Source organism: Falco cherrug, chromosome 13, assembly GCF_023634085.1.
Source record: "Falco cherrug isolate bFalChe1 chromosome 13, bFalChe1.pri, whole genome shotgun sequence".
Lineage (NCBI taxonomy): Eukaryota > Metazoa > Chordata > Aves > Falconiformes > Falconidae > Falco > Falco cherrug.
The window spans coordinates 2,722,608-2,746,077 of NC_073709.1; the positions used below are offsets into that span (position 1 = coordinate 2,722,608).

At 44.1% G+C, this 23,470-nt stretch overlaps 1 protein-coding gene across 13 annotated transcripts in view; it reads left to right on the forward strand.

The window, feature by feature from the left end:
* Positions 1-1,367: 1,367 nt before the first annotated feature.
* Positions 1,368-23,470, forward strand: part of KIZ (kizuna centrosomal protein) — a 51,566-nt gene continuing 29,463 nt past the window's right edge. For 9 of the 13 annotated variants that reach the window (XR_008735048.1, XR_008735045.1, XR_008735046.1 and 6 more), the window contains exons 1-6: positions 1,368-1,503; positions 7,522-7,584; positions 9,128-9,284; positions 13,337-13,429; positions 17,969-18,344; positions 20,868-21,117. Coding sequence is in view for 9 of the 13 variants with exons in the window: in XM_055726243.1 (XP_055582218.1) it covers positions 1,418-1,503; positions 7,522-7,584; positions 9,128-9,284; positions 13,337-13,429; positions 17,969-18,344; positions 20,868-21,117 (1,025 nt within the window). In the remaining 4 variants the exon portion in view is untranslated. Of the gene's footprint in view, positions 1,504-3,431; positions 3,738-7,521; positions 7,585-9,127; positions 9,285-13,335; positions 13,430-17,882; positions 18,345-20,867; positions 21,118-23,470 lie in introns of those variants that run through there. The other 4 variants (XM_055726246.1, XM_027814479.2, XM_055726248.1 and 1 more) reach the window with 4 other exon arrangements.

Here is a 23,470-nt window from a genome sequence, read left to right on the forward strand (position 1 = left end):
CTACTGCCGCATCCTCAGCCATGCCATGACTACCTTGCAACTACAGCTGATGCTTTTATGTGGCAGTTGTTGGACAGAAGTTCTAATGAAGGGTAATTATGATGGTGATCTCATGCTAATCGTATACTGATTGCTGTTCTAATTATGCTTAAGCATTTCACAGCCATCCACAATTTTGGCTACTGATGTAGCATTTCTTCTTAATTCAAATACTCTCAGGGTATTTGAACTTCACGGGGTCACTGGAATTTAAGCACTAATTTGGCAACGTCCTTTCAAAGGGACCTAAGTTTTTATGTGAAGATGAAAAAATTGTGGGTTTCCTCTCTGCTTCGTTTGCCAGCTGGAGATGTAAATGCAAGGTCTGTCAGAGCTGGTCCAGCACTCAGGGAAGGTGAGGCTTTTTCCACTGGCCAATGGATTTTGGTGACAGGACATCAAAGAGCTCTGCCAGCTTGACAGTGGCAATTCAGAGGAGAAGGAACCAGGAATTTTGTTGACACATTTCATTTCTATACAAATGGAAAGAAGCCATTTGCATTTTCTTGGTTATTTTCCTGAAAAACAATACCGTACAAGAAATTCAGTAAAACCAACTATTAAAGGGGGGCCCTGCTACCATAACTGTTTGTCAGCTCCCAATTATTTTTGGAGTTAATGTCTTGGTGCCTTGCATTTACCCCATTTTCTGGAGATTACTGCCTTGCCCCAGGGTACTGAACAGGCTGGGGCCCAGCTTTCCTCAGCACCAGCCTGGAGAATTGGCTGAGCACCACAGCCATCGTAACTGCTGTAGTAATACCTAAATTAACAGATTTATTAACATTAACATTATATTAACAGATGAAGCAATAATTTAGGATTACATGTTTAAAATCTCAACAGTCCCCCAAAGTTACGCCACAGATTTCCAACACAATGGCGGGGAGACCTCTTACAGCCCTCACATGCGTGCCTGCTGTCTCCTGCACTGGCAACGCTCACATAGTCGACATATTTTAAGCCACTGAAGGCTTCAGAGGGCCCTAAAGGCGTACAAATGCCCTCAAGGCTGGCCCCGGGGCAGCCTCCGAGGAACGCTGAGGGGCCGCTGCCCAGACCCCGGCCAATTCGGGGTTTACTGAGCGAGCGGCACGGCACGGCCCGGTCAGGGCGGCGGGACGGAGCACGGGCACGGCTCCCTGGGCCGCAGTCCCGCAGGTGCCTCCCTGCTACGGACGTGCGCACCTATGCGCTGTGTATGTCCGTGTCGTATCTATAGACACCCGCATACGGCCCGCCGCCGGCCCGCCCCAGCGCCGGCCGCGCCGCAGCACTGCGGAGGACAGCCGCGCGCGCGGGGAGGGGCTTCCGGGGCGGGGCCGGCGCGGTGCACGGCGGGAGCCGTCGCTTTGGCCACCGGCGTAAACAGCGCGGCATGAGCAGGCCGGACCCGGCCGCCGCCGCCCCCCCCCGGGCCTGCTGCCAGGGCCTCGGCGGGCTCCTGCGGCGCCTCCGCGACAGGTGAGCAGACCGTGCGCCCTTCCGCCGGCCTCCGCCCCCCGGGCTCGCCCCCCGCCGCGCCCCAGTGGGGTAAGGGGCACCGAGGGGAGGGGCGGCGGCACCCGCGGGCCTCCCCGCCAGCCCCTGCCGTGGCGGCCCGGTGCGCCCGCGGCTGCCGCAGGGGGCGGCGGCTGCCGGGCCTCTGCCCTGGGGAGGCGGCCGATGCCGCGCTGCCGGAGAGCTGTAGCGGGCTGATGCGGGGGGTGAATACCTGGGGGCTTCTGCGGGGCGGGGGTGGGCAGCCCGGCGGCCCCGGCAGCGTCCCGGGGCACTTACGGCACTGCCTGGGGGGTGCCTGAGGCGGGCTCACTGCGGGCACCCGGCTGTCGCCGCGGGTCGCTGCTGCCTGGGCTCTGGGTCCGGGGGGTTCTGAGAGCGCGGCAGGCCTCCTGCTGGTGCTGCTCCTGCTGGTGCTGCTCCTGCTGGTGCTGCTCCTGCTGGTGCTGCTCCTGCTGGTGCTGCTCCTGCTGGTGCTGCTCCTGCTGGTGCTGCTCCTGCTGGTGCTGCTCCTGCTGGTGCTGCTCCTGCTGGTGCTGCTCCTGCTGGTGCTGCTCCTGCTGGTGCTGCTCCTGCTGGTGCTGCTCCTGCTGGTGCTGCTCCTGCTGGTGCTGCTCCTGCTGGTGCTGCTCCTGCTGGTGCTGCTCCTGCTGGTGCTGCTCCTGCTGGTGCTGCTCCTGCTGGTGCTGCTCCTGCTGGTGCTGCTCCTGCTGGTGCTGCTCCTGCTGGTGCTGCTCCTGCTGGTGCTGCTCCTGCTGGTGCTGCTCCTGCTGGTGCTGCTCCTGCTGGTGCTGCTCCTGCTGGTGCTGCTCCTGCTGGTGCTGCTCCTGCTGGTGCTGCTCCTGCTGGTGCTGCTCCTGCTGGTGCTGCTCCTGCTGGTGCTGCTCCTGCTGGTGCTGCTCCTGCTGGTGCTGCTCCTGCTGGTGCTGCTCCTGCTGGTGCTGCTCCTGCTGGTGCTGCTCCTGCTGGTGCTGCTCCTGCTGGTGCTGCTCCTGCTGGTGCTGCTCCTGCTGGTGCTGCTCCTGCTGGTGCTGCTCCTGCTGGTGCTGCTCCTGCTGGTGCTGCTCCTGCTGGTGCTGCTCCTGCTTGCCTGGCCGGGTCTTTTGGAGCGCTTCTTGCAATATTTATAAAATTGTTATTTTAAGCAACCAAGCAAATGATACAGATGCTGGTATTGTGGAGCTGGCTAGCTGATGAATGGATGTGTACAGATGTTTCTTCTACAGACACCTTTTTAATCTGTAAAAAAAAGTTTTTTTATGTGTTTCAGTTTAAGATTTATGATATGACTTCAGGAAGAAAGCGTGTGTGGTGATGCAGGCTTTCTGCTTTGGCCTGAGAGATGTCCATCTGTGGTCAGTTCCTCTGAAGCTCTGCGCAATTAGTGATGCTCCTGGCCTTTTACTCGCTGCAATAGCCACAGTAATTGGTGTCAATTAGCACTTTTTTCTGGCCAGAGGAAGTCTCTCGAGATCATTTATGGTATTTAAGCAGTACCTGTTTTCCAGCTCCTGCAGAAGACTTTGATTTCTGGGTCTTGTGCTGGTGTCTGAAATGTGCGGTATTAGCAGAAATAACAACACCGTGGCTGTGAGAATATGAATGTGCACATAGATAGTGCTTTTACAAAAGTGCTGCGTTATGTCTTTGCTAATATCCTGTTCTGGTCTGGAAGACTGCTGGCAAGCAAAATGGGAATAACTTGCTGTTTAAAAGACTGGATAAGAATATACAAAGTATACTTTTATTGTATAGAAATTATTAAAGATGTGGGCCCTAGATAGGGAGGGCACTTTATCTAAATTGCAGTGTTAGAAAATGAAGAGTGAGGGCAGATTAAAATCTGAGCGTTCTAGACTGCATGCTGCTTTAAACTATGTCTTTGTATGCAGATGTCCCTCGTGTTTAGGATGGGAGATGTCTTGTACTTCCTGAGAGCCCTGTCTGCATGAAGTTGGGTCACCTCCTTTGTAGCTTCTCTGTTGTCTGAGCTAAGGCTGAGCTCACCCTGCACAAATGGACTACCTACCCCTCTCCAACTCCTCTGAAACCTCTGGGAACGTAGGATGTTTTGAACATCTGCTCGTCTCTCTAATTCAGTTGCACTGAAACATTCAGGAGTTATTTGAGGAAGGGGAATTACAGACAGACAGCACGATGGCATAAGCTGTGCTTCCTTTGGAGATCCAGCTTAACAGGTCTTGTGATAATAAATAGAACTTTTTTGCCTGGCAAACTTCTGTTGTATGTACTTTCAAATATAAAATAAAATATGTATTTGTACCTGGTGGTGGCGACAAACAAGGAGTAATTTATATTTTTTTAACCAGACTGCAAGTTGTATGCTGCTTTTGCCTCTGGGAATGATGCTGCAGAGGCAGTTGCCTCTGCAGAATTCCTCAAAGTGATACCTTCTATCTAACCAACTTTTTAAAGTGTAAAGTATAAAAACTTTTGTTAAGTCACTGGAGCGTTTCAGCTTCTTAAATCCTGCTTTGGAATTCTGCACTGATCTAATGTCAAGTCGCCTGTTCCTAAGACCTGAAGTACCCAACAGCTGTTTCGCCCCTGACGGCAGTCCTGCTTGCGCTTAAGCACACAATGAGCCACTACTAATAAGCTGTTTTGCAAGATATTGAGTATGGTGAGGAAGCTACTGCTTGGTTATGTCCCTCATCTGACTAGGTGAACTAGAAGGGAGTTCTCATGAACATTTCTTTTCAACCTATTCTCATAAATATATTTTTTCTTTAAATATCTAAGCTCTGTAGTGCTTGAGAAATTAGCCACCAGATATTAAGCTGCCAATAAATGGTCAGTGTGGACTGCCTTGAGACTTGTGCAAAGAGCGTGTAACTGTGCTTCAAATTACACGTTAGACTCTGTTGGCCATGTTTTATTTCCCAATGCTGGTACTTTGGCCAATCTAAAGATAAGAATCACTGCGTGCATAGGCCTCTGTACACAGGTCAGTGGTATCTGTTATGAGCAAAATTAGAAAGAATTAGGCTTGAGGTGTCAAAGACCTTAAGTGAATCGGGGCAGAGGGTTTACCTTCTGCATTTTATACAGACCTGACCATGTTGTGATTACTCAGCACTTAATCTTCAGCGGTTGCCAGTGAGAAAGGCATGTGGGCAATTACTTAAATGCATTATATAGTTAAGTGCTGTACTTAACACTGTGACTAACTTTGCAATTAGCTTTGCTTTTCAGACAGTGAGGCCAGGTGCTTCACACTGAGGGGGATTTGCAGTAAATGTGTGCAAATGCTGAGATGTCCAGAACAGAGAATGTAAACCGGGTAGGGATTATTACTTTCCGAAATGTCAGCTGGTATCGGTTGTATGTAGAAGATGGTAACAAAGAGGCCTCCTCTAACCCACCCAGGAGACCAGCAGCATCAGCTAAGGCTTGAGCAAGCTCTGGCCAGGCTCCAGGCTGGTAAGGTGGATGCAGCTGAATGCTCAACAGTTGATTTAATGCCAGATTGGTGTAGTAAAACAACTGTAAAAATAACATTTCTTACTTTTATGGGAAGATTGCATTGTGCCCAAGTGTTGCACAATTTTCTATGTACTTATCTCAACAGGGTATCGTGACAGGAGTACTGTTATTCCTACATTATGGATGCGAAACTGAAGCACAAAGAGACTAAGGCCTGGTATCTCAAAAAATATTGAGGCATCTTAGTCCTGCTGGTTTAAATGGGAGGTGAGGGATCAAATATCGCTACAGATTGATGCCTGGTGAAATGACAGAGATTAGAGAGAGCTTGCAGCTGACCGGAGAATTCAATTCTGCTTTCAAATCCCAAACCAACACTCTGTAGACTGAAGAATCAGGGTTCTTTGAAAATGAGCCACCTGAATCCTTAAAAAGTTCTGGTATGCTATTTTTGCCCATTTAAAAAAAGGTTGATAACTGACTGTTTGCACCATTTTAATCTAATGCGAAACTGCGTGAACAAATAAAACTTTCAGGTGGAAAGCTTTCCTTTTTCATGTAAAAAAGGAGGGTGTGGTGCAGCGGAATGGCCAGGACGATCCCTGTATTGCTTTAAGCTTCGCTTCTGTCACTGACACAAAGAAACTGCTGAAACCTCGCCAGAGCCTGGGCAAGAAAATCTACAAGTAAAGTCTTGATTGCCTCTAATTCAGTGCTTGGACAGAGCTGTGTTGCAAAACACCACGAGCTGTGCAGTAACCATTTTAGGCATCTGTAATGATGATACTCAAATGTTGAGAGGCTCTTACCTGGTATTTTTTTATACTGCTTTGTCTTGCCTTGAGAAGACCTTACTTCTATATTCATGTGCTGTCTAAATATCTGTAACAGACTAATGAATGAGATACTGAAAATCCACACTGGTAGGAGGGAAGCAGCCTTTCAGGAGCTAAGGAGTGTGATGTACTACCCATGGTATCAAAGAATGAGAAATAGGATTGGAGCCAATGGCTGTTTGCATCCATTGGCTTTTACATCCATCAGGATATCGGTGATCTTCACTGAGTCATGAAAATTACTTCTAGAAGTGTAAAAACAAGATCTTGAAATCTGCTTTTGCTTAGCTGTCCATCATGTTAAAGGAAATTGAAAGGATGAGATCCCAGATGAAGCGTGGCTTTTAAATTGCATACATGACATGAAAACCTAATCTTATTTCAGACAGTGGCAGGATCAGATGGGTAAAATGGATGCCTTGATCTCACAGACTAAGAAGCAGAAAGGTTTTTTTTCCCCCTTGCTTTCCTTTGCAGGGCAACTGGGAGGAGGCAGATGTGTGTGGCTGTGGTGCGGACGTGTCTGTGGGGGAGTGCACAAATCCACAGATAAGCATACCTAGCCGTACAGGTGTATGCGATCTCATGTATATGCCCACATCACTTGCATGTGTACAGCCTTCCTCACTACTAAGAACTTGATGCTATTTTTTTAATAAGCAACTCGAGACACTTTGATTGTTGCAGGGTTTGTAATGTGAATTTACTAGAAGCCCCTGTCTTATCAATTTAATTTTTTTTTATTTGCTCGTGGGATGGCTGCTCGTTTTCAGATGCAGTTTGTAATTATGAAATAGTATCAGCTTTGCTCTTTTCTCCTCCCTGAAGTAGATTTACTTTGAAATAGATTGTAGATAAGAGATGGAGTTTGTTCTTAAGCACATTGATCATCCCCATGGGCCTATAACCTTGCGTTGCTTTTGGCGGATACAGATGGCCCCGTAGCATTTTCACAACTGTAAATATTTTTGATGGTTACTTTTATCTGTTACCCTGTATTAAGTACTGGCAGGTAGTGCTAGCACATCTCTAGATGTACTTGGCTTTAATGTGTAAGTGTGAAATATGTACTTGATTTTCAGTTCAAATTGTTAAATAAAATTCTTGGATAGGACGTTGGGTCTGTAAACCAGTTGGGATTGGGTTTTTTTTTTCCATTTTAATGCATTGATTCATTCCTGTGAGGAGTTCTGGGGAGCTGTCCATTTGAACAAGTTCAGCTGAGTATTTCCTGCATTGGAAGTGATCTGCTCTGGGACTCGGAGTGGGGAAGAAAGGGAGGCATGAGCCCGTGATGAGTCTCAGGGTTCAGAGCCCTTCTTGGGGCTGCTGGAGAAGGGACTTGGAATAGCAGCTTAAGCTGGGCAAAAGTCTCTGGCTTTTTGGTGGGTCTTGTGTGGATACATACCTGTTCAGGCATCTTTTCCCTTTCAAACAACATAGCTCTTGTTCCAGCGAGGGACAAAGAGAAAAGTAAAAGCTTTGAGGTTTAGGGTTTTTTTGTTTGGCGGTGTGGGGGGGTGTGTGTGTTAGTGATAAGCTTGGCTGGCATATCAACCTGTAAGACTGCTAATCTAGCAAAAATGTGCTTTCTGCTATGAAAAGGTTATGCTCTGTTAAAAAATGCTTTATTTCTTGCATTTGGAGAGTTTGAATTGTGAAATAGTTTTATCTTACTGTCTTGTTTGTTTTCTTCCAGTGAAGCCAAAAGGCTAGAATTAGAAAGAAAACTGATGGAATACCGAAAATCTGATGCATACCTGTAAGCCCATTGAAAAGCTTCTTATAGGTTATTTTATTTTGGTTGCAAAGAGTTGGGTATCGTGGAATGCTTTTGGAATGTGACCTTGAAGGTTTTTTTATAATAAATTTATATTCGTATGTTAAGTATAATGTAAGATTAATGTCTCTTGCGTTATTGGTGAAATAACTTCAGCAATAACGCAACTGCCTTATTCTATTAATACTGTATATGTTATTATCTTCATAATAACTAACATGCAAATTGGTTTTATGCAACTTTTACAAAATCACTGTAGCATAGTTCATGCAAGAAAGTCCTAGGGTCTTGAAAGTCTGAAAGTCTTGGCAAGTCCTGGAGGAAATTCTAGGTTCTGGTCCTGATGCTTGGATTGTTTCTGCATTATCTATTTAATGTAAATTGCATATACAGGTGGTACAAAAAACCAACCCAAACCGTAAACAACAAACCAAAGTGCAATATAACCCAAACAAATAAAAGAGAAAAAAACCTCACGGAAACCCGAATCAACAAACTAGAACAACAAAAGAGGAATTAAAAGTGTCTCATCCATTGTTCTGTTCCTTTCCTCAAATGTGTTTTGTAAAGCTCAGAGGTGACTTTCCTGTCTTGGCTCAAGGGACCAAGAGCTAGGTGCAATAATGACCAATTCCTCAGGAACTCCTCTTATGAAAGAGGACCTTTAGATTAGAAAGCGAAGGTGTAAATTACAGAAAAAAGTGCCTAAACAGTTTGGGGAGCATCACATGTACTTTGTTTTCTGTTTTTATTTGATTTATTTGAATCTAACAAGTTATGAACTGAAGTTTCTCTGAAAATATTGGTATTTGGGGGGATATAGGTTTCAGTTTCACTCCTGATTTAAGCAGACCTGTAGGCACATCGAGACCAAAAAGTGCTCCTGGCTGCACCTGGTTCACATTTTCCCATTGTTGGCACTAAAGGCTTGTGTGGCTGCCCTTCATAAGAAAATAAGTCTGGCTCAAAGTGAATCTGCTTTTTGGATGGGTGAGAACTGGTGTAGATGGTGTTTTCAGCTGGATTACTCTTGGCCTAAATTGTCACTTGGCCACACAGGGGATAGTATTGGCACAAAAAAGAAAGGCATGGAGTGAGATGCCACTTTTGGTGACAGCATGGATTTAGGTTGGTTTAAAGCAGTTGTGAAACTGCAGCCTTCATGTTACAATTTGTATGACTTGTGGAGCACATTCTTCTAAATACAATTTTCATTTTGTTTTAATGTGATGTGACTAAAACATAATCCATTTAAAACAGATTTACAAGAGTTTTTTAATATACTTGCCCTTCTGAACACTAAACCCCCCTGTTTCAGTCTGAAGTTATGTAGCAGACATCCTGTCAGTTGTGTTATGAAGCTTTGGACAGCTGTGCAGAAGGACATGTCTACTTCTTTTGCAAGGGCTGAGGGGGCAGCTCCTACGTAAGCATTAGTATGCACGTGTCTGAAGAAGGGTGGTTGTAAAAGGTGTGTTTATACTAAAATAATATGAAAATAAAAGGGTTTCTTTTTCCCCCGTAGAATGAAAACAAAATACGTGAAGCTGAAAAGATACTTGAAAGAAATAGAAGAACGACAAAAAGGAGCTCTTCTGCGAAACCAGACCTTTTTAAAGGAATTTGACCAATTTGAAGCTCATATGAAAGCTTCAAGTTCAGAGATGATTCAGAAGATGGAAGTAACTTTCTATAAGCCTTAATACATTAGTGTTTACTGTTGGTACAGGGTTGCTAAATTGGCTTTGTCTGAGTATTATGCACATTAAGACTTCAGATGCTAGTGAAACCTCATTAGATGTTTTGGAGTGCTTAAAATGGTGGTGTTTGGGGATTTGAAACTAACCCAAACTCTGATAATATATGATGTAATGGACCCTACTTGTAGCTGCAGATGTAGTCGGCAATACTTCGCAGAACTCTACATCTGCTCTACAGTCTTCCAAGTCTCTTGGAAGAGAGGAAGAACTAAGGTTAAAAAAGTAGAGATAGTTCATGTGTTTGGAGTTTTAGTGATACGATAATAAACCAGTGTTATCTAGGTTAGGACAAAAAGACTAGTTATAATAGTTTCACAAAAAACTTTGTTATAAAACCATATTTTAGTAAGGCTTTTATTACTTAAAAATACCCAAATATATTTCATGGAAGTTTTTCAGGACGTATTTAATAATTTTGCTGGTGTGAACACCCTAAATAGCTGTAGTTAGTCTTGCCGTTGCTTATTGCTCTGTCTTCATCAGCAGAGGAAGTGTCAGAGTAAATAACTTGGGTTATAACAAAGTACTGTGTTTGAACTATCTGGAATAAAGCTGAGCTCAAACAAGGCCACACTTAGTTCTACTACTTACCTTGATGTTTGAAACAATTTGAAACAGGATTTTTTTTTATCATAACTCATGACTGAAGTACTTTGAATAGGCTACTCTAAGAAAAAGCCGAGCTGTGAGGATTTTTGAGTCATTATTAATATGTTGTCTTGCTATTCACTGAAGAACAAATCAGGATTTTGCGAAGTGATATAGTTTGGCGATGATCTCAGATTAAAAAAGAAAAAAAAGTAACATGCTCATGCCACTAATATATGGAGTCAGATTTTTGGAGAGGGAAAATCTGGGAGGGAAATGAGTTCAGCAGTAGCGCTTCTTCAGAAGAATTTGGCAGGGGCTGTTTCGGTCCCTCTGCTGCACCCCTTTTTTAACTTGCTGGAAGAAAGTAGGAAAGAAAACAAATCAGTTGAGGCATTTTAAGCCCCTGTGATGGGGTACTGACACAACACTTTTGTGTGGCTCTCTAGAACTCAGTTGTGATTGTGTTTTATTTCTCCAAAATGCAGTTTGAATTAAGACAGGAACACTGTCCAAGGAGTGTACTCCTTTCCTCCCTCTTTCTGCTGTTCAGGAGCACACAGAGCTTGATCTGAGACAGTAAAACTTAGACTGTGATCCTCTTGAAAGGATGTGTCTAAAAAGCCTGGGTCCAGGTTCCCGAAAATGTAAACATGCAGCAGCACCCTTGGATGACAGTGGTACAGGACTGAAAAGTGTGGGGTGGCTGAGAGGCTAAATGCAGCAAGTATGTGAAAAGAAATACATAAGCACTTCTGAAAGAAGCTAAGAGGAGGAAAGAATCCAACTGCAACATAAAAACAAGGGGGAGCAGAAGGGGGGGAAAGTGTAAAACTTAGAAAACAAATGAGGAAACCTTACTTTGAAGTGTTTTTGAAACTTTTCTCTCGGTATGCTCTGGAAGCACCACACTATGAAGCGTTATTACGGTTTAGCCTGACCTAGGGATGTAGAAGCAGCAATGTGTTTTATTACCTTTTTTTTTTCCTGCTGTCTGGTTTGCCTTTCACTAGCTCCGTCACAGTAAAGGGCAAGAAACCCTTTGTATGCAGTTCTTGCATTAGAAAAGTTCCTTTCTTTCAGTAGATAAATGTATGAACCGAATTGTGAGCCTTTGTCCTTTCTAAAAATCTTTGGTCCTTTTAACTGTGGATGTTAATGCATTTTCTAGTCCTTTTTTGAATCCTCATAAGGTTTCAAATGCAGTGTAACGTGACAAGCCCAATCCAGTAATTTTGCACTGTGGCTAGAAAAAACAAACCCGTGCCCCCCTCCCCCCCAGCTTTATTGTTTTAAAATTAGTTGTCTTTGATTTCATTGAAAGCCTCCTTGCTTTTTTTATTAAGAACAACAACTAGCTGGCCCCAGACAACTCTCCCCATGTTAGCTATAACTTGCAATGTGTTAACCCTGCCTTCCGTTGTTCCCATTAAAGTAAATAGCCCTGCTCTCCCTTTTTCTGTGCTCACGGGGAAGATTTTTACGTATGGCATTTGAGATGGGGCAGTGGGACCCATGCGTGTTGGTTATTGTGCACTCTGAAATGCTGTAGGTTTGCATCTGCCCTTCCTATTTGGGGGTTGCTGTCCTTGACTTCTGTGTGCGGAGCTGGTGGTCTGGGGTGTTGTTAGCTGGTCTCCCTGTCTTTGGAAATAAGGAAGCTCTCTGGAAAAGACATAGCCATCTCTTGTGGTGGCGGATTATTTCCACTCCACTAAACCAGTGGGCTGGCTAACATGCCGTGGTTCATACCCACATTAATAAATTCCAACTGTAGGCTACCTAGTGCCTGGTAACTCTTAAGCATGTTGGATCTGGTGACGTTCACAGAGTATACTTTGCTCGCTTCAGTTTCTGCAACCCCCAGCCCGCCCCTTTTCTTTCATTTTAAATTTTTATTTAAAGCGGGGCAGGACAGGGTATGCATTGTGATGCTAGGTTTCCCCTGTTGTTTTTAAGAATATATATTTTTTTTTCCCCCTGAGTAACTCTAATGCACGCCAGTTTCACTAGGGTGGGTTGTTACAACGTACTGGTGTGAGTCACAGTTGTGCCATGAGTGGGTCTGCATGCAGGGTTTTCATTCATTGCTTCCATTTTGATGTTTGTGTGCCATCCATTTTATTTTTTGCCAGGTTGCACTTACTTATTTTTCTGAGCTGTTGAACAAAGCACAGATTACATATCCTCTGTGTTGTGGTTATGAAGAGCCCCCTTGTTGTGGATTGCATAAGAATTACGAATCGTTTAATCTATCATGGAAGTACACAGAAAGAAATCATTACTATTTTCTCTCTTCTTTCTTTTTCCCCAGGAAGGGGGAGTGCCTTTTAGGAGTGCTTTATTAAAACTATGTGCACATTTTATTATGAAGCTGTAGCTGACCAAACTTGTTTTGTTTCTGAAAAATTCACTTTTTTCCCTCTGTTTGCATGTCTGCAATTTGTTCGGTAATTTTTGGGAGTATAAGTAAATATGCTTAAGCTTTCAAGAAAATCTAATAGTTACATTTGAGTTTATTTTAAGCATCTTTAATTCTCATGTGGTTAGTTTTTGTTTCTTGAAATTTCATGTTTACAATTTTATGAACAGCTTCTGTTACCTGGGAAATAGCAGGCTTGCTGAATGCACCATTGGAGTGCAGTGCAGAGCTGGTTAATTGTTTTAAAGATTTATTTTCATGCATATTACCTGATGCAGAATAGGTACTGAAGTGCTTTCATTCAGGGCCGATGTAACTTGTTATTGGGGTTTACAATTACTAACAAACAGGATTAATTATAGGTGCTGCATGTGCTTGGCTTTTATGCAGTAGTCCTACTACGAACGCATTACATTTGGTCAATTAAACAATGTAGTGGAGGTGAAGACGGTGTGTGCAGTTGTTTGTTAGTAACACTACAGCAAGTTGCCTTTCATGCTGGGTTGCTCTTTATAACATCTGCCATATATTTTTCCTTATAATAGCTCAGTGAATTGTAAGATGATGTATGTAAAACAAAAAGAAATCCTAAAGCTCATTTCATCCCAAAGCAGCAGATTTGTTGTCTGGATAGAGCAGAAATAATTTGGCGTAACAAATACCAGTTGGAATGAAATAAATTTCAGTCAGCAAGTTATTACTGTTTTGTAGGATTCTAAATTACATGAACGAGTACATGTGTATTAAAAACCTGTAGAATGCTGTGTACAGGCCATGTAATTTGTTCAGGGGAGCGGAAAAATTAGGAGAAAATGGGATCTCTGGCTTTTTAAATATAGTCCAAGTAAAAAGTGCTGCTAGGATATTACATTTAAAAGCGCACAATTTGCAAAGTAATATTTGTTGATTTGTGGTGGAGTTTTTTTGGCTTTCAATTTTATGTAATAGATTTGTTCACTTTTAGGCATGGTATGGAAGAGAAATTAGAAGTATGTTACCACTTCAGGAAGGTAACTTGTCAGCGGAAGGTGACAGGGAAGCAGAATACAACAAGCAGGTAATGCGAAAGAAGTGTGTGTGGGGAAATGTGTTTATTACATTGATGTGCTTTCCTCTGAGCTGCTGCATGAAGAGGCAGGCATTGCTAAGCAGTCTTTGCGTGGGGATTTTTGTTGTGGCATTTGTAGTGTGAAATGCTGTTTAGTGACTGAGTGAAGTAGAATAACCTGGGTAAAAAGTGCAATTATTTTAACCAAAGATCTAGAATCAGAAAGGAAGGAGAGCACTAACTCTTTATATTCATTTTTGTGTTGGTTTTTGTAATTCCTGTGCCGAATAGTGTGAAAATGGCCTTGACCGAGGAGGAAATATTCTTAATGAATGGTATTTTTAAAAATGCAGTAGTCAATTCATACGGTGTATTTATAATTTTGTGCATTTTGACCTTTTCTCAGAAGAAGCAAAAAGAGATTGCGTATCTAAGTAACAGACAAAAAGACTGACAAGGAATACTTAAATATATTCTGCTATATATCTGCAGTAATGCAGGCTTCTAATCCCTCCTCCTATCTCCATATAAATGATACAGTTCAAGACCATAGCTGTTTTCTTCACTAAAAGCAGTAAAGCTCTTTTAGATGAAATGTCTAAAAACATCTTGTAATAACTTGGAGCATGCTGGCAAGAGTAGTCACTTGTGACTATGTGTGAAACCCCCTCAGCTAGTCGATATTGTAATAAGCAAAAATGGTAGCATCACTCCATTATTCAGAAAAGCCAACAGCATGCTTGTCCCTTAGGCTACAGCATTCATTAAGAAAAGCTTACTGGGCTGAAAGCTGGAAACAGATGATAACGGGATATGATTTTCATATTTAATGCATTCCTTGGAAGAGTATGTGTGCTGCAGATTGATAGAAGAATCAACTGCTACTTTACTAAAAGACTTTCTAGTTTGCCCTATAGCTACCGATGGAATCATTCAGCCAAGAAATTAACTTTTCCTCCTTTTACCTGCTTTATATATCTGCTAAGCAGGCAGCCTGGCTGCCAGTAAATGTTATTATGCAGTTAAATGTTTGGTATTTAAGACTCTTATCAGAAAAGAAACAGAGGCCACACTGTTTTGTTTTTATAGTAGGAGGAAGGTTTTCAGTTTTCTTTCTTCAGTGCATTAGCAGTTGTTAATCTGAGTTTATAGGAAGTTTTCCCCATAGATTAAAAAGTTAAAAACCTTGAATTTAGAGCATTCTTTAAACTCTAATATACAAAGCAATGAACCTGAGCAACCTTGACCTATATAAGCAGACCTCCAGCAGTTTGTGAATTACATTTTTAATTCAGCTGTACGTGAAAAGGTGAGTTTATTTTTGACCGCTAATTTTGAACCTTCAATTAAAAGCAGTCAGTGTAGGAGACGTGATTTCTAACCTATGGAAGAGTTTACATAAATACTAGAACTTCAAAGGCTCAAGATGTGAGTTAGATTTTTAAAAACTCTTAGCAGGTTTTGGACAGTACAAGAACTTGGTGCATACCCAAATATGTCACTTCATGTTGAATTACAGTTAATAGCTTGATTGTGGACTCTTTGATCCCGTTCTCTTTTTTTCTCCTCATTCTCCCTCCTTAAATACAAAGGCAACTTCAGTTAAATTGTGCATCCTTTTGCCTTGTCTGTGTGCTGTGTCTCAGATCTTACTTTGTAGCTCTGTGGGTTTGTGGGGTTTTTTTAGACTGACGGTGTCCATTTCCCACCACCTTCACTTCGCTTAAAATCTGCTTCTTATTATGTCCAAAATACAAGAGTTTGTTCTGGGTGATGTGGCACCGAGTCAGTCATAGTGAGCGTGTGTGGTTAACAGGTGGTATATCCAGGATATTCCTTCAGGCTAGTCAGGATGCCAGTGATCACGTGATAACCTTGTCACTGATGCGTCTTGGAGACCAAGAAGGACAGTCACAGAACCAATCTTCTAGAGATGGTCAGTATCACAGTGCCCCTAAAACGCCAGTGTGCATATCTGGTGCTTCGCTGAGCTGTGGGATATGTCCCCTTCAGGACTCTCAATTTTTATGGGAGTCTTCAAACTCAGAAATCGTATACACAAACACAATTTGTCTAGAAACCGTGATTCTCCATGGAAAGGACTTGAGCACCAGTCTTTAAGCCCAGTGTATTGGCAGTCTGGTGCTGGAAGCTGGAGGAGAAGAGGTCCTTCTCAGCCGGCAGAGCCCTATAACCTGGGCCTCTGAAGCCTTTGTGCAGTGAGGTCTGTTGTTCAACTTCAAAACACTTTCTTGAAGTTTTTGGATTTGTGCATCTTGGCACTGCCATGCCTGTTGGATGTGGGGCATAGGGCACCTCCCAGGAACACCCGTGGGTGGCAGAGCATCCTTGCCTGAGAAAGGAGGAGTCACCAGGTGAGCGTAACACCTGGCACCTGGAAGAGACAAGCCTCTGGCTGGACTTCACTCACCTCCCTAGCTTTCACGTGCTCAGCCACTGCCATGGGAGACTGGGCCCTTGTGTAAGTCCTGTTGGAAGGCATTTTTTTTCTTACCTTTGTTGTCTTCAAAACACTTTAATGATAGTAAAAAAGATTGTATTTGTTACTGGAGGAAGAAGTGGGGAGCCTGCTCTTCACAGCCAAAAAAAGGATTCTAAGTGTGCTTTGTGCAGAGACTTCATTTAACTCCCAGCTGGAGTGACGTGAAGTTCAGTAATTTTGTTGACTGTTTTAGGTAAGCCATCTACGTGTTTTTACCATCTTGTTTGTTGGTGGTAAAAACAGTACCTAGATCAGTGTTATGTGCCATACTTTTGTTTTGAGAATCCAAAGGCAGTGAAGAGATAATTTTTTTCAGCAATCAGAGGAGCTTGTTAGAGGTGTGACTCTGCCAAGCGCTTGTACCTGTTCGAATTGCATTTGTTTTGGAACACCACATCCAGGAGCTGCTAAATCCATAAAGTACTTGCTAGATGCATTTTAAAGCAGCAAATCCAACACCCAAAAAGTAATTAGGAGGAACCCGCGAGCAGTGGTGATGGAATAAGCTGTGAACTTAATCTGAGTAGCAAACCTTTACTCCTCCTTAAAATAACTTCATGGCTTTTTGTTCTGCTTCTTGTTACGTGGAATTTGAGCTTTTTTAATGAAACTTGGTCACAAACTAGACAAGATGCCTTTGTTTCCTTTAAGCTGGGCTTGGCAGCTGAGTTTGTGTGGTAGGAAGAGGTCAGGCAATGAAAGAGGAGAGAGGTGTGGAGGTGACTGTAAATTGTCCTGCTGTGATTCAGGGCTGAAAAGTAAGCCCTGCTTAGTATGAACAATGGTATTACGATAGCTAATTTTGGCTTTGCATAAACTGGCGGTGACCTTTTAGTAGTAGTGGTGGCAGCAGCCACTCCTCCTAAATTGTTCTGATTGAGTAGATTTACAAAGAAAAAAAGGCAAGTATTAAAATACTGGGATTTAGAAGCAGAGTGGTTATGCCATTGGAACTATTTTCATGCAAGTTCAACAGTCCTTGGAGGAAAGTGCCATTTAAAATGTTTCTACTTGGTGCCCCAAGTTGCCTTGTGGAAAATGCAATTTCATCTACGTGGGGTTAGCTGAGTAGTCCTTCCTCATCACTGTGATTTAACAGACAGGAAAGAGCAGAAGGAAGACAATGAATGCAGTGATTTTTGCCTCGTTCTTATTTGCTTTGTTGATGTGCTGTGAGCAAAGCTGGAAATATAGACAAGTGAGTGATGGCAGATGTACGGTTCCAGCTCTCTGGGGACTGTTTCCCATCCTGTTGCCTTCAGGAGAAGACCATGAGAAGAGCAGCAGGAGGAGACTGCTCAGAGGTGCTGCTGTGGGTGGCTCCAGAAAGGCCAGCTGTGCCACGGACACTGCAATGGTGTCCTAATGATCCTCTCCTGGCTTGGGGATGCTGCGGTGCCTAAACCACAGGCTACCGGCAGCTGTACCGTCTCGCATACAAGTAGAGCACAATGGTTCCTCTACAGTCAGGAACTTCAAGGCATTTTCAGTGACTTTGTGGATGGCTCTAAATAGAATTATAGAATCGTTATTGGAAAAGACCTGTAAGATCGAGTTCAACTGTTAACCTGGCACTGCCAAGTCCACCACTAACCCATGTCCCACATCTACACATCTTGTAAATACCTCCAGGGATGGTGACTTAAAAGGTCATGCTTTGGTCCAGGGCCTTAAAAGCCTTTGCAGGAATCTAATCTTAAAGATTTGCCCATTTGAAAAAAAAAAAAACAACAGTAACTGTTCTGACTGAAGTCCTTCATATATTTCAGTCTCTTTTAGCTTGGTTGGGTGTGCAGTGCACTTTTGCCACTGGTTGTTTTGGCTCACAAGAACATCAGTTGAGGTCCAGGCCCTTGTTTTCACGCTAGGATGCCAGAAATGCGTGCCAAGTGTTTGTCTAATAATAATAATACTACTACTGTAGAAAATACTTGAATTCTGTGATACTTTTCTCTCCAGAAACTAACATGCCAGCCTCTAGAAGCTCCATTTGCAATGTGCTGCCTGTGTGTTTCCTTAAACCATCTCCCACATGTGTTCTTCAGATGCCGCAGGTTGGAAGACAGGCAGAAATCAGCACCAAGACAGGCGTGCTAACAGGACTGTATCATCCAGCAACAGTCTTTATGGGCTGCCATACCTCAGCTGTCTCTGCCGCTGGAAGTTTGGGCGCACAGCAGAACCACCCCCAGCCCACAGAGAGCTGCTTGACACTCGACTCACCGTCATGCTCTCTGTCAGTTGAAGAACCTGGTCCAGAGAGAAGAAATGCTGATTTAGAGAGCGATGCATCAGTGGAGGGAGTAGCAAGACACAGGGACCTGGCTGCCAGTGAGGAAGGCTCCGAGCAGCTCATCTCCTCAGCTTCTGATCTTAAACCAGCTACCCCCAAGGAGGAAGAGCCACAGGGAAGCATCCCAGGTACGGCAGGATGTGTGCCTGTCTGCCTCTGCCTGGCACTGGGACACGCTCATCCCAACCAGAGCGATGCCCATGGCTGCTGCTTTCTCCTATACCTGTTGCACTATGGTTGAAGCATGGTGGCACTCTAAATTTTTTTTCTTTCTCTTTTTTTCCTTTTAACTGTTTCCTCCCAGGCTGCTCATCTGGGCAGGCAAGGGCTTCCTAGGGGCTGATAACCTGTTCAGGTTCACTGTTAGAAGGTGAAGATTTCTTCACTGCTGTGCCCATGGTTGTGCTAAAGGAGTCTGAACTTCTTAAACTGAGGCTTAATGTGAACCTACTTTACTGGAAGAGTATGTCACTTCTGTTTCAGGTTGATTTCCTTCACCCTCACACACTTCTGCACAATAGTTCAACCTTTTCCAAAAGTGGGATTTGGCAATGTAGAGTGAGGATCGGTATGTCCCCAGATGTGGCTGGATTAACTCCTCCTTGGTGGTCTGCTGTGTTCTGGGCTGCTCTGAGAAGGGTGATGCAGACCCTCCCAGCCAAGATACTCAGGCTCTGGGGTGAGATGTGCTGCTTGTGACAGCTGTGTTCCAACTTGTCATTCCTTTCTTTTTTTTTTTCCCTTCCACCCCCATCTTGGCAACATGTGTTCTCTCCCATTTTACTGGCTTGGTTGGTTACTTTGGAGTAAGCAAATGGTCTTCTTTTTGAAGTCACAGTGACAAAGATTTGTCGCTAAGTAAAAGTTTATTCCTTTTTTTGAGACCTTGCAGAAATACTCTCCCCTGCCTTCCCAGTTAACATAGCAGTTTTCAACTTAAACTAGTTTTTCCCAAGCCCCATAACAATTGCTAAAATTGTGCTATTTATAATGGAGACTGGTGGCAACCCTAATGATGCGGGGACGACTTCTCTCCTGTAATGATTTTGGGTTTCTTTATAGAGGAAAACTGGCATCCCCATCAGATGCTCTTCTGTCCTCAGGGTTTTTCTGGCATCCTCTTTCTCAAGGTTTTTTTCCATTCCTCCTTATTTCTCTAAGGAATTTATTTGCCTCTCATTTTCTTTCATGTGATGCATTTGCCACTTCTCCATTTTAATGAAAGCCTGTCCTTGTTGGTGCTGGAAGGAGACCAGTCCAGCCGGGCTTACGTTAGCCCTGGGCTCTGCAGAGTGCTGGTTCCTCCCTGCGGGGAAGGCCGAGGTGGCCAGCATCGTGTCTGGGAAAGAAATACCCATTTAATGTCTGGAATGCAGTATCTCTGCCTTCAGAGAAACCGTACAGTTGGGTTCAAAATCAAAATGAGGTTTTTGTCAAATGGCACAGTAATCGCCTTGGACTGCCTGGGGGGCTTCTTATGTCTGTCCGCTGCCAAATGCATGTTATGAAGTGAACAGGCTAATGTGGTCCAGGTTTGAATGCGTGGAGGGGACTGGCTTGTTCCAGCTCTCCTAAGCTTGACTTTCCATGCTGCAAATGATGGGAGTTGATGAAGATACCAGGGGCAAGCACGCGCTGGGCTCTGCTGCCAGCTTGGTGCAGAGCTTCGCAGCTGTGTGTTGAGCTAGGCAGTGGCAGCACAAAATTTAGAACAGAATAAACCCTGTTGCCGCCACGTTACCAAAGCAAGAAAATGGCCCTTTTGTCACTCCAGCCCCAAAGTGGAAAAAACCCTCAGTTCCTCTCTATCCTTGTTTCCCAGCAGGTGTGAGGTTTCTGTTGCACATACTTGCTTCACAAATTTGGAACGAGGCCAAGAGAGCCCATCCTGGCAGCAGCTACTGTTTGGCATAAACCTTAAGTGATTTAGTTCCAGTGAAACTCCATGACCAAGACAGGCAGAAATGCTGGGTGCTGTAGTGTTAGCAGGTGTGTGAATGCTGGTTAATTTAAACCCGTGGTGAATTTTATGGAAAACTGGGAATTTCCATAGCAATACTATTTTGTTACAGCACTGCCTGGTCCATTAACTTTTGGCATGCTATAAAAAGATAGGTGGAGTGTATCTGTCATCTTAGAAGCGTGATTCAGCCCCGGTACCTTTTAGAGAAGGCAATTAACATGTAGAGTTTAAAAGCCTCCAGGCATGTTTTTCTTCTGCAAGGTGTAGAAAAATGTGTACGATAGTAGCCTCTTTACGTGCACCTTTTTCCCCCTAAGAAAAGCTTTTTCCAGCTTTCCCGTTTCACCATTCCTTCAGGGAGGTTTTAGTGAAGTAGCTGGTCTTCACGCCGGGGGTGGTTTTTGAGGAGCGAGGAGTGCCAGCTTTGTTTCCCACTCAGGCAGAGCTGCAAACCCAAAAGGCGCGAGCGTGGAGGCTGGAGCCTCCCCAGACTCCCCCTTGCGAGAGCGCTGCGGAAGGACACGCTGGGCAGGGAAACCCCAAGTGAAGGGAGAGCAGGGGGATGCTCTGTGTTAAATGAGAGGTGCGCAAATGGCATAGGCAATCTTAGTTTAATTCCCTATGCTACGATGTACTCCTTGGTTCTGCTAATGTTTTGGGAATATTGTTGTCGCTGTTGTTATTACAGAACCAAAGCCATGCCTGAGTAACTGGTGGACTTGTAAGGAAGCAAGCTGGGAGAGCAGCAGCAAGCTCCCGGTCCCCAGGAGCGCTGAGGAGGTGGTGCCGAGCACTGCTGGCATGCTGCATGGAACAGCCCCGTTGGTGACCGGCTGGGAGCGGAGCAGGGATGCCCACACTGTGGAGGGCTCCCCACTGCAACCACCAAACCCTGCCGTGGCGCACAAGGAACCCTCGGTCAGCTCAGGACCAGATGGGTATGTCCTTAAATATTTTGTCTTTGCCGGTACTCACTCGTTAGTGTGTGCTCTGGAGGCTATTTTTGCAGCTTCGCTGATGTGCGGAGCTAAAGCTCATGTACAGGGGGAAAGACTTCTTACCTATTTGTTTATTATCTTGCTGCCTCTGCGCTGGTGGTTGATGGCCTCAGGTAACTTGTTCAGGTCAGACTTGGACAAGTTAAGTATGCTTGTTAAAATGCAACAGAAGTTCTTTAAATGTACACAAATCTTATTTCAACAAGTTTATAATAATACAATTTACTAAACAGCATACTTTCTGTGGATTAAAATTTCCAGTTGTTTGAATATTTTGAACATTTTGTTTGGAAGTAGCAGTGAGAGAAGGAGAGAAAGAAAAACTGAGGAAAGTGCGACACAGGTGCACAGCTTGTCCTCTGCTACCGAGTGAAAGTGGTGGGGCTTTACTGCCAACAGCTGCAATATCAGAGGGCTGTAATATCAATCGTAGCTGGATTTTTGGCCTCACAAGGCCCTTGTAAGACAGGGAAGTACATCCCCATCCTGGCAGGGTAATACCTGCTCTGAGATGGCCCATGGCGTTTGCCCAGGTTGCATGGGAGGGCTGGCTTTGCTCCCTTGCTGTGTTCGAACAGCCCCATGCCAACCACCATTAGCCCTTCCTGTCCTCGCCTTGTGCCATGTTGCAGCAACAGCATCCCTCCCACTTTTATCTCCTGTCTCCTAGTTCTTTTGAAAGTCCATGTGCTGCTGGGTTGCTCTGCAGTGCTTCATGTCCACATCCCCCTTCACCCCGGCCATCCTACCACTGCTTGACCCCACAATTTTGTGACCTACAGCTGCTGCCTTTCTCCTGCCTGCTCTGCCTTAGCAGCATGCTTCTCTTTCCTTCTCCTCTGTATCCTCAACACCCTTCTCCTTCCTCACCAGCATTTTCCTGCCCCCAGTCACAACAGAAATATTGAGGAAAGCCTTTTCTGCAGGCACGTGCTGTATTCCAGAGGTTCTGCTCCCCTTGGGTTTCCCTACCTGGTGTGAGTACTACTTCCATGCAAAATGCTCCTAGCTGGAGCAGTTAACTAGACACTAGATACAGGGTGGTTAGGTGGTAGCTGTGCGTTGGGGTGTTGGGGAGCGACCAGGTACAAAAGAAACTGGTGTTTTTACCCCTGGAGAATGAGTACTCCTCTTTTTCTGGTTTGTGTGGGGTTTTTTTTTTCTTTTTGATTGTTTGCAGCTTTTTAATCTGCTTAACTCATCTATTCTTCCTGCATTCATGGTCATGTTGTCTTTGCTACTGATTTCAATATTAGTTTGTGTTTTAATAGATGACGGTTGAGCAGAAACCAGTGGCCATCAATATACACTTCTGTAACTTTATCATTTCACATTTGCATCAGACTGTTACTTGCTAGGGAAACATCATCTAATTTACATCTAAATAGCTTTTACCCAGTTTTTCTTTTGTATAACACCTGTTAATCATAACACTTTGTAGGGAAGTTGCATAGAGTGCCTGCCTTTGCTAGAGAAGTCATAGCTGAGCAATAGTCATTTAACCTTCTGTTCTCTCCCTGTCAACACTAGTGATGCCTCGCTGTTCACAAACTGATGAAAATGTTGTGTGATGCTCTTGAAGCCCAGCTAAATTATACAAAAGGTTTCACTACTCGCATTATCTCCAGAGCACAACTGAAACCAGAACGTGGAGGTTTCCTCTTACGTAATGCGAAGCCGAATACCTCTGTTTCTTAAGGCCATGGAAGTGGGATTGCCATTGATAGCTGTTTCTGCAGGAAAGATACAAATTTTAATTTGTTTTACCTGAAAATGAAAGCAGGGATAAAATTTTGAAAATGGCAGGCATGAAAGATCTCATGGTGGGATAAGCAGCATTTCTGTTGTTGCACTTGAAACCAGGTGGACCTTCCAAGTCTGTCTTTCCAATGCACGTGAAATTCAGCAGGCATGCTCAAGTCTTGCAAAATAATTCACGAGCTGAAAATCTGGGGGAGAGAAGTTTCCAAGTTATTAGTACATGAATTTCAATTATGTAAGTTATACAAACAATGAGAATGCAACATTTTTTGGTCTGAATGTATCATGCCACAGTTTAACAAAATGAGCCGTGTCGTACGTCTTGTGACGTCCCTTCAGTCCGCGTGCTTTTCTGATGAAATTCCTAATCTGTTTGAATAAATGTGCTGAAATTATGCAAAACTATGCATATTTGTCACCTTAAATTGAAATATTTGTAGCTTGGACTTTCCCAGTGCAGCAGTGTTGCTTCTGTGCCATCCAAACAAAGTACCGTTCCCTCACCTGTTGTCTTTGGGCTGTTTGTTCCCTT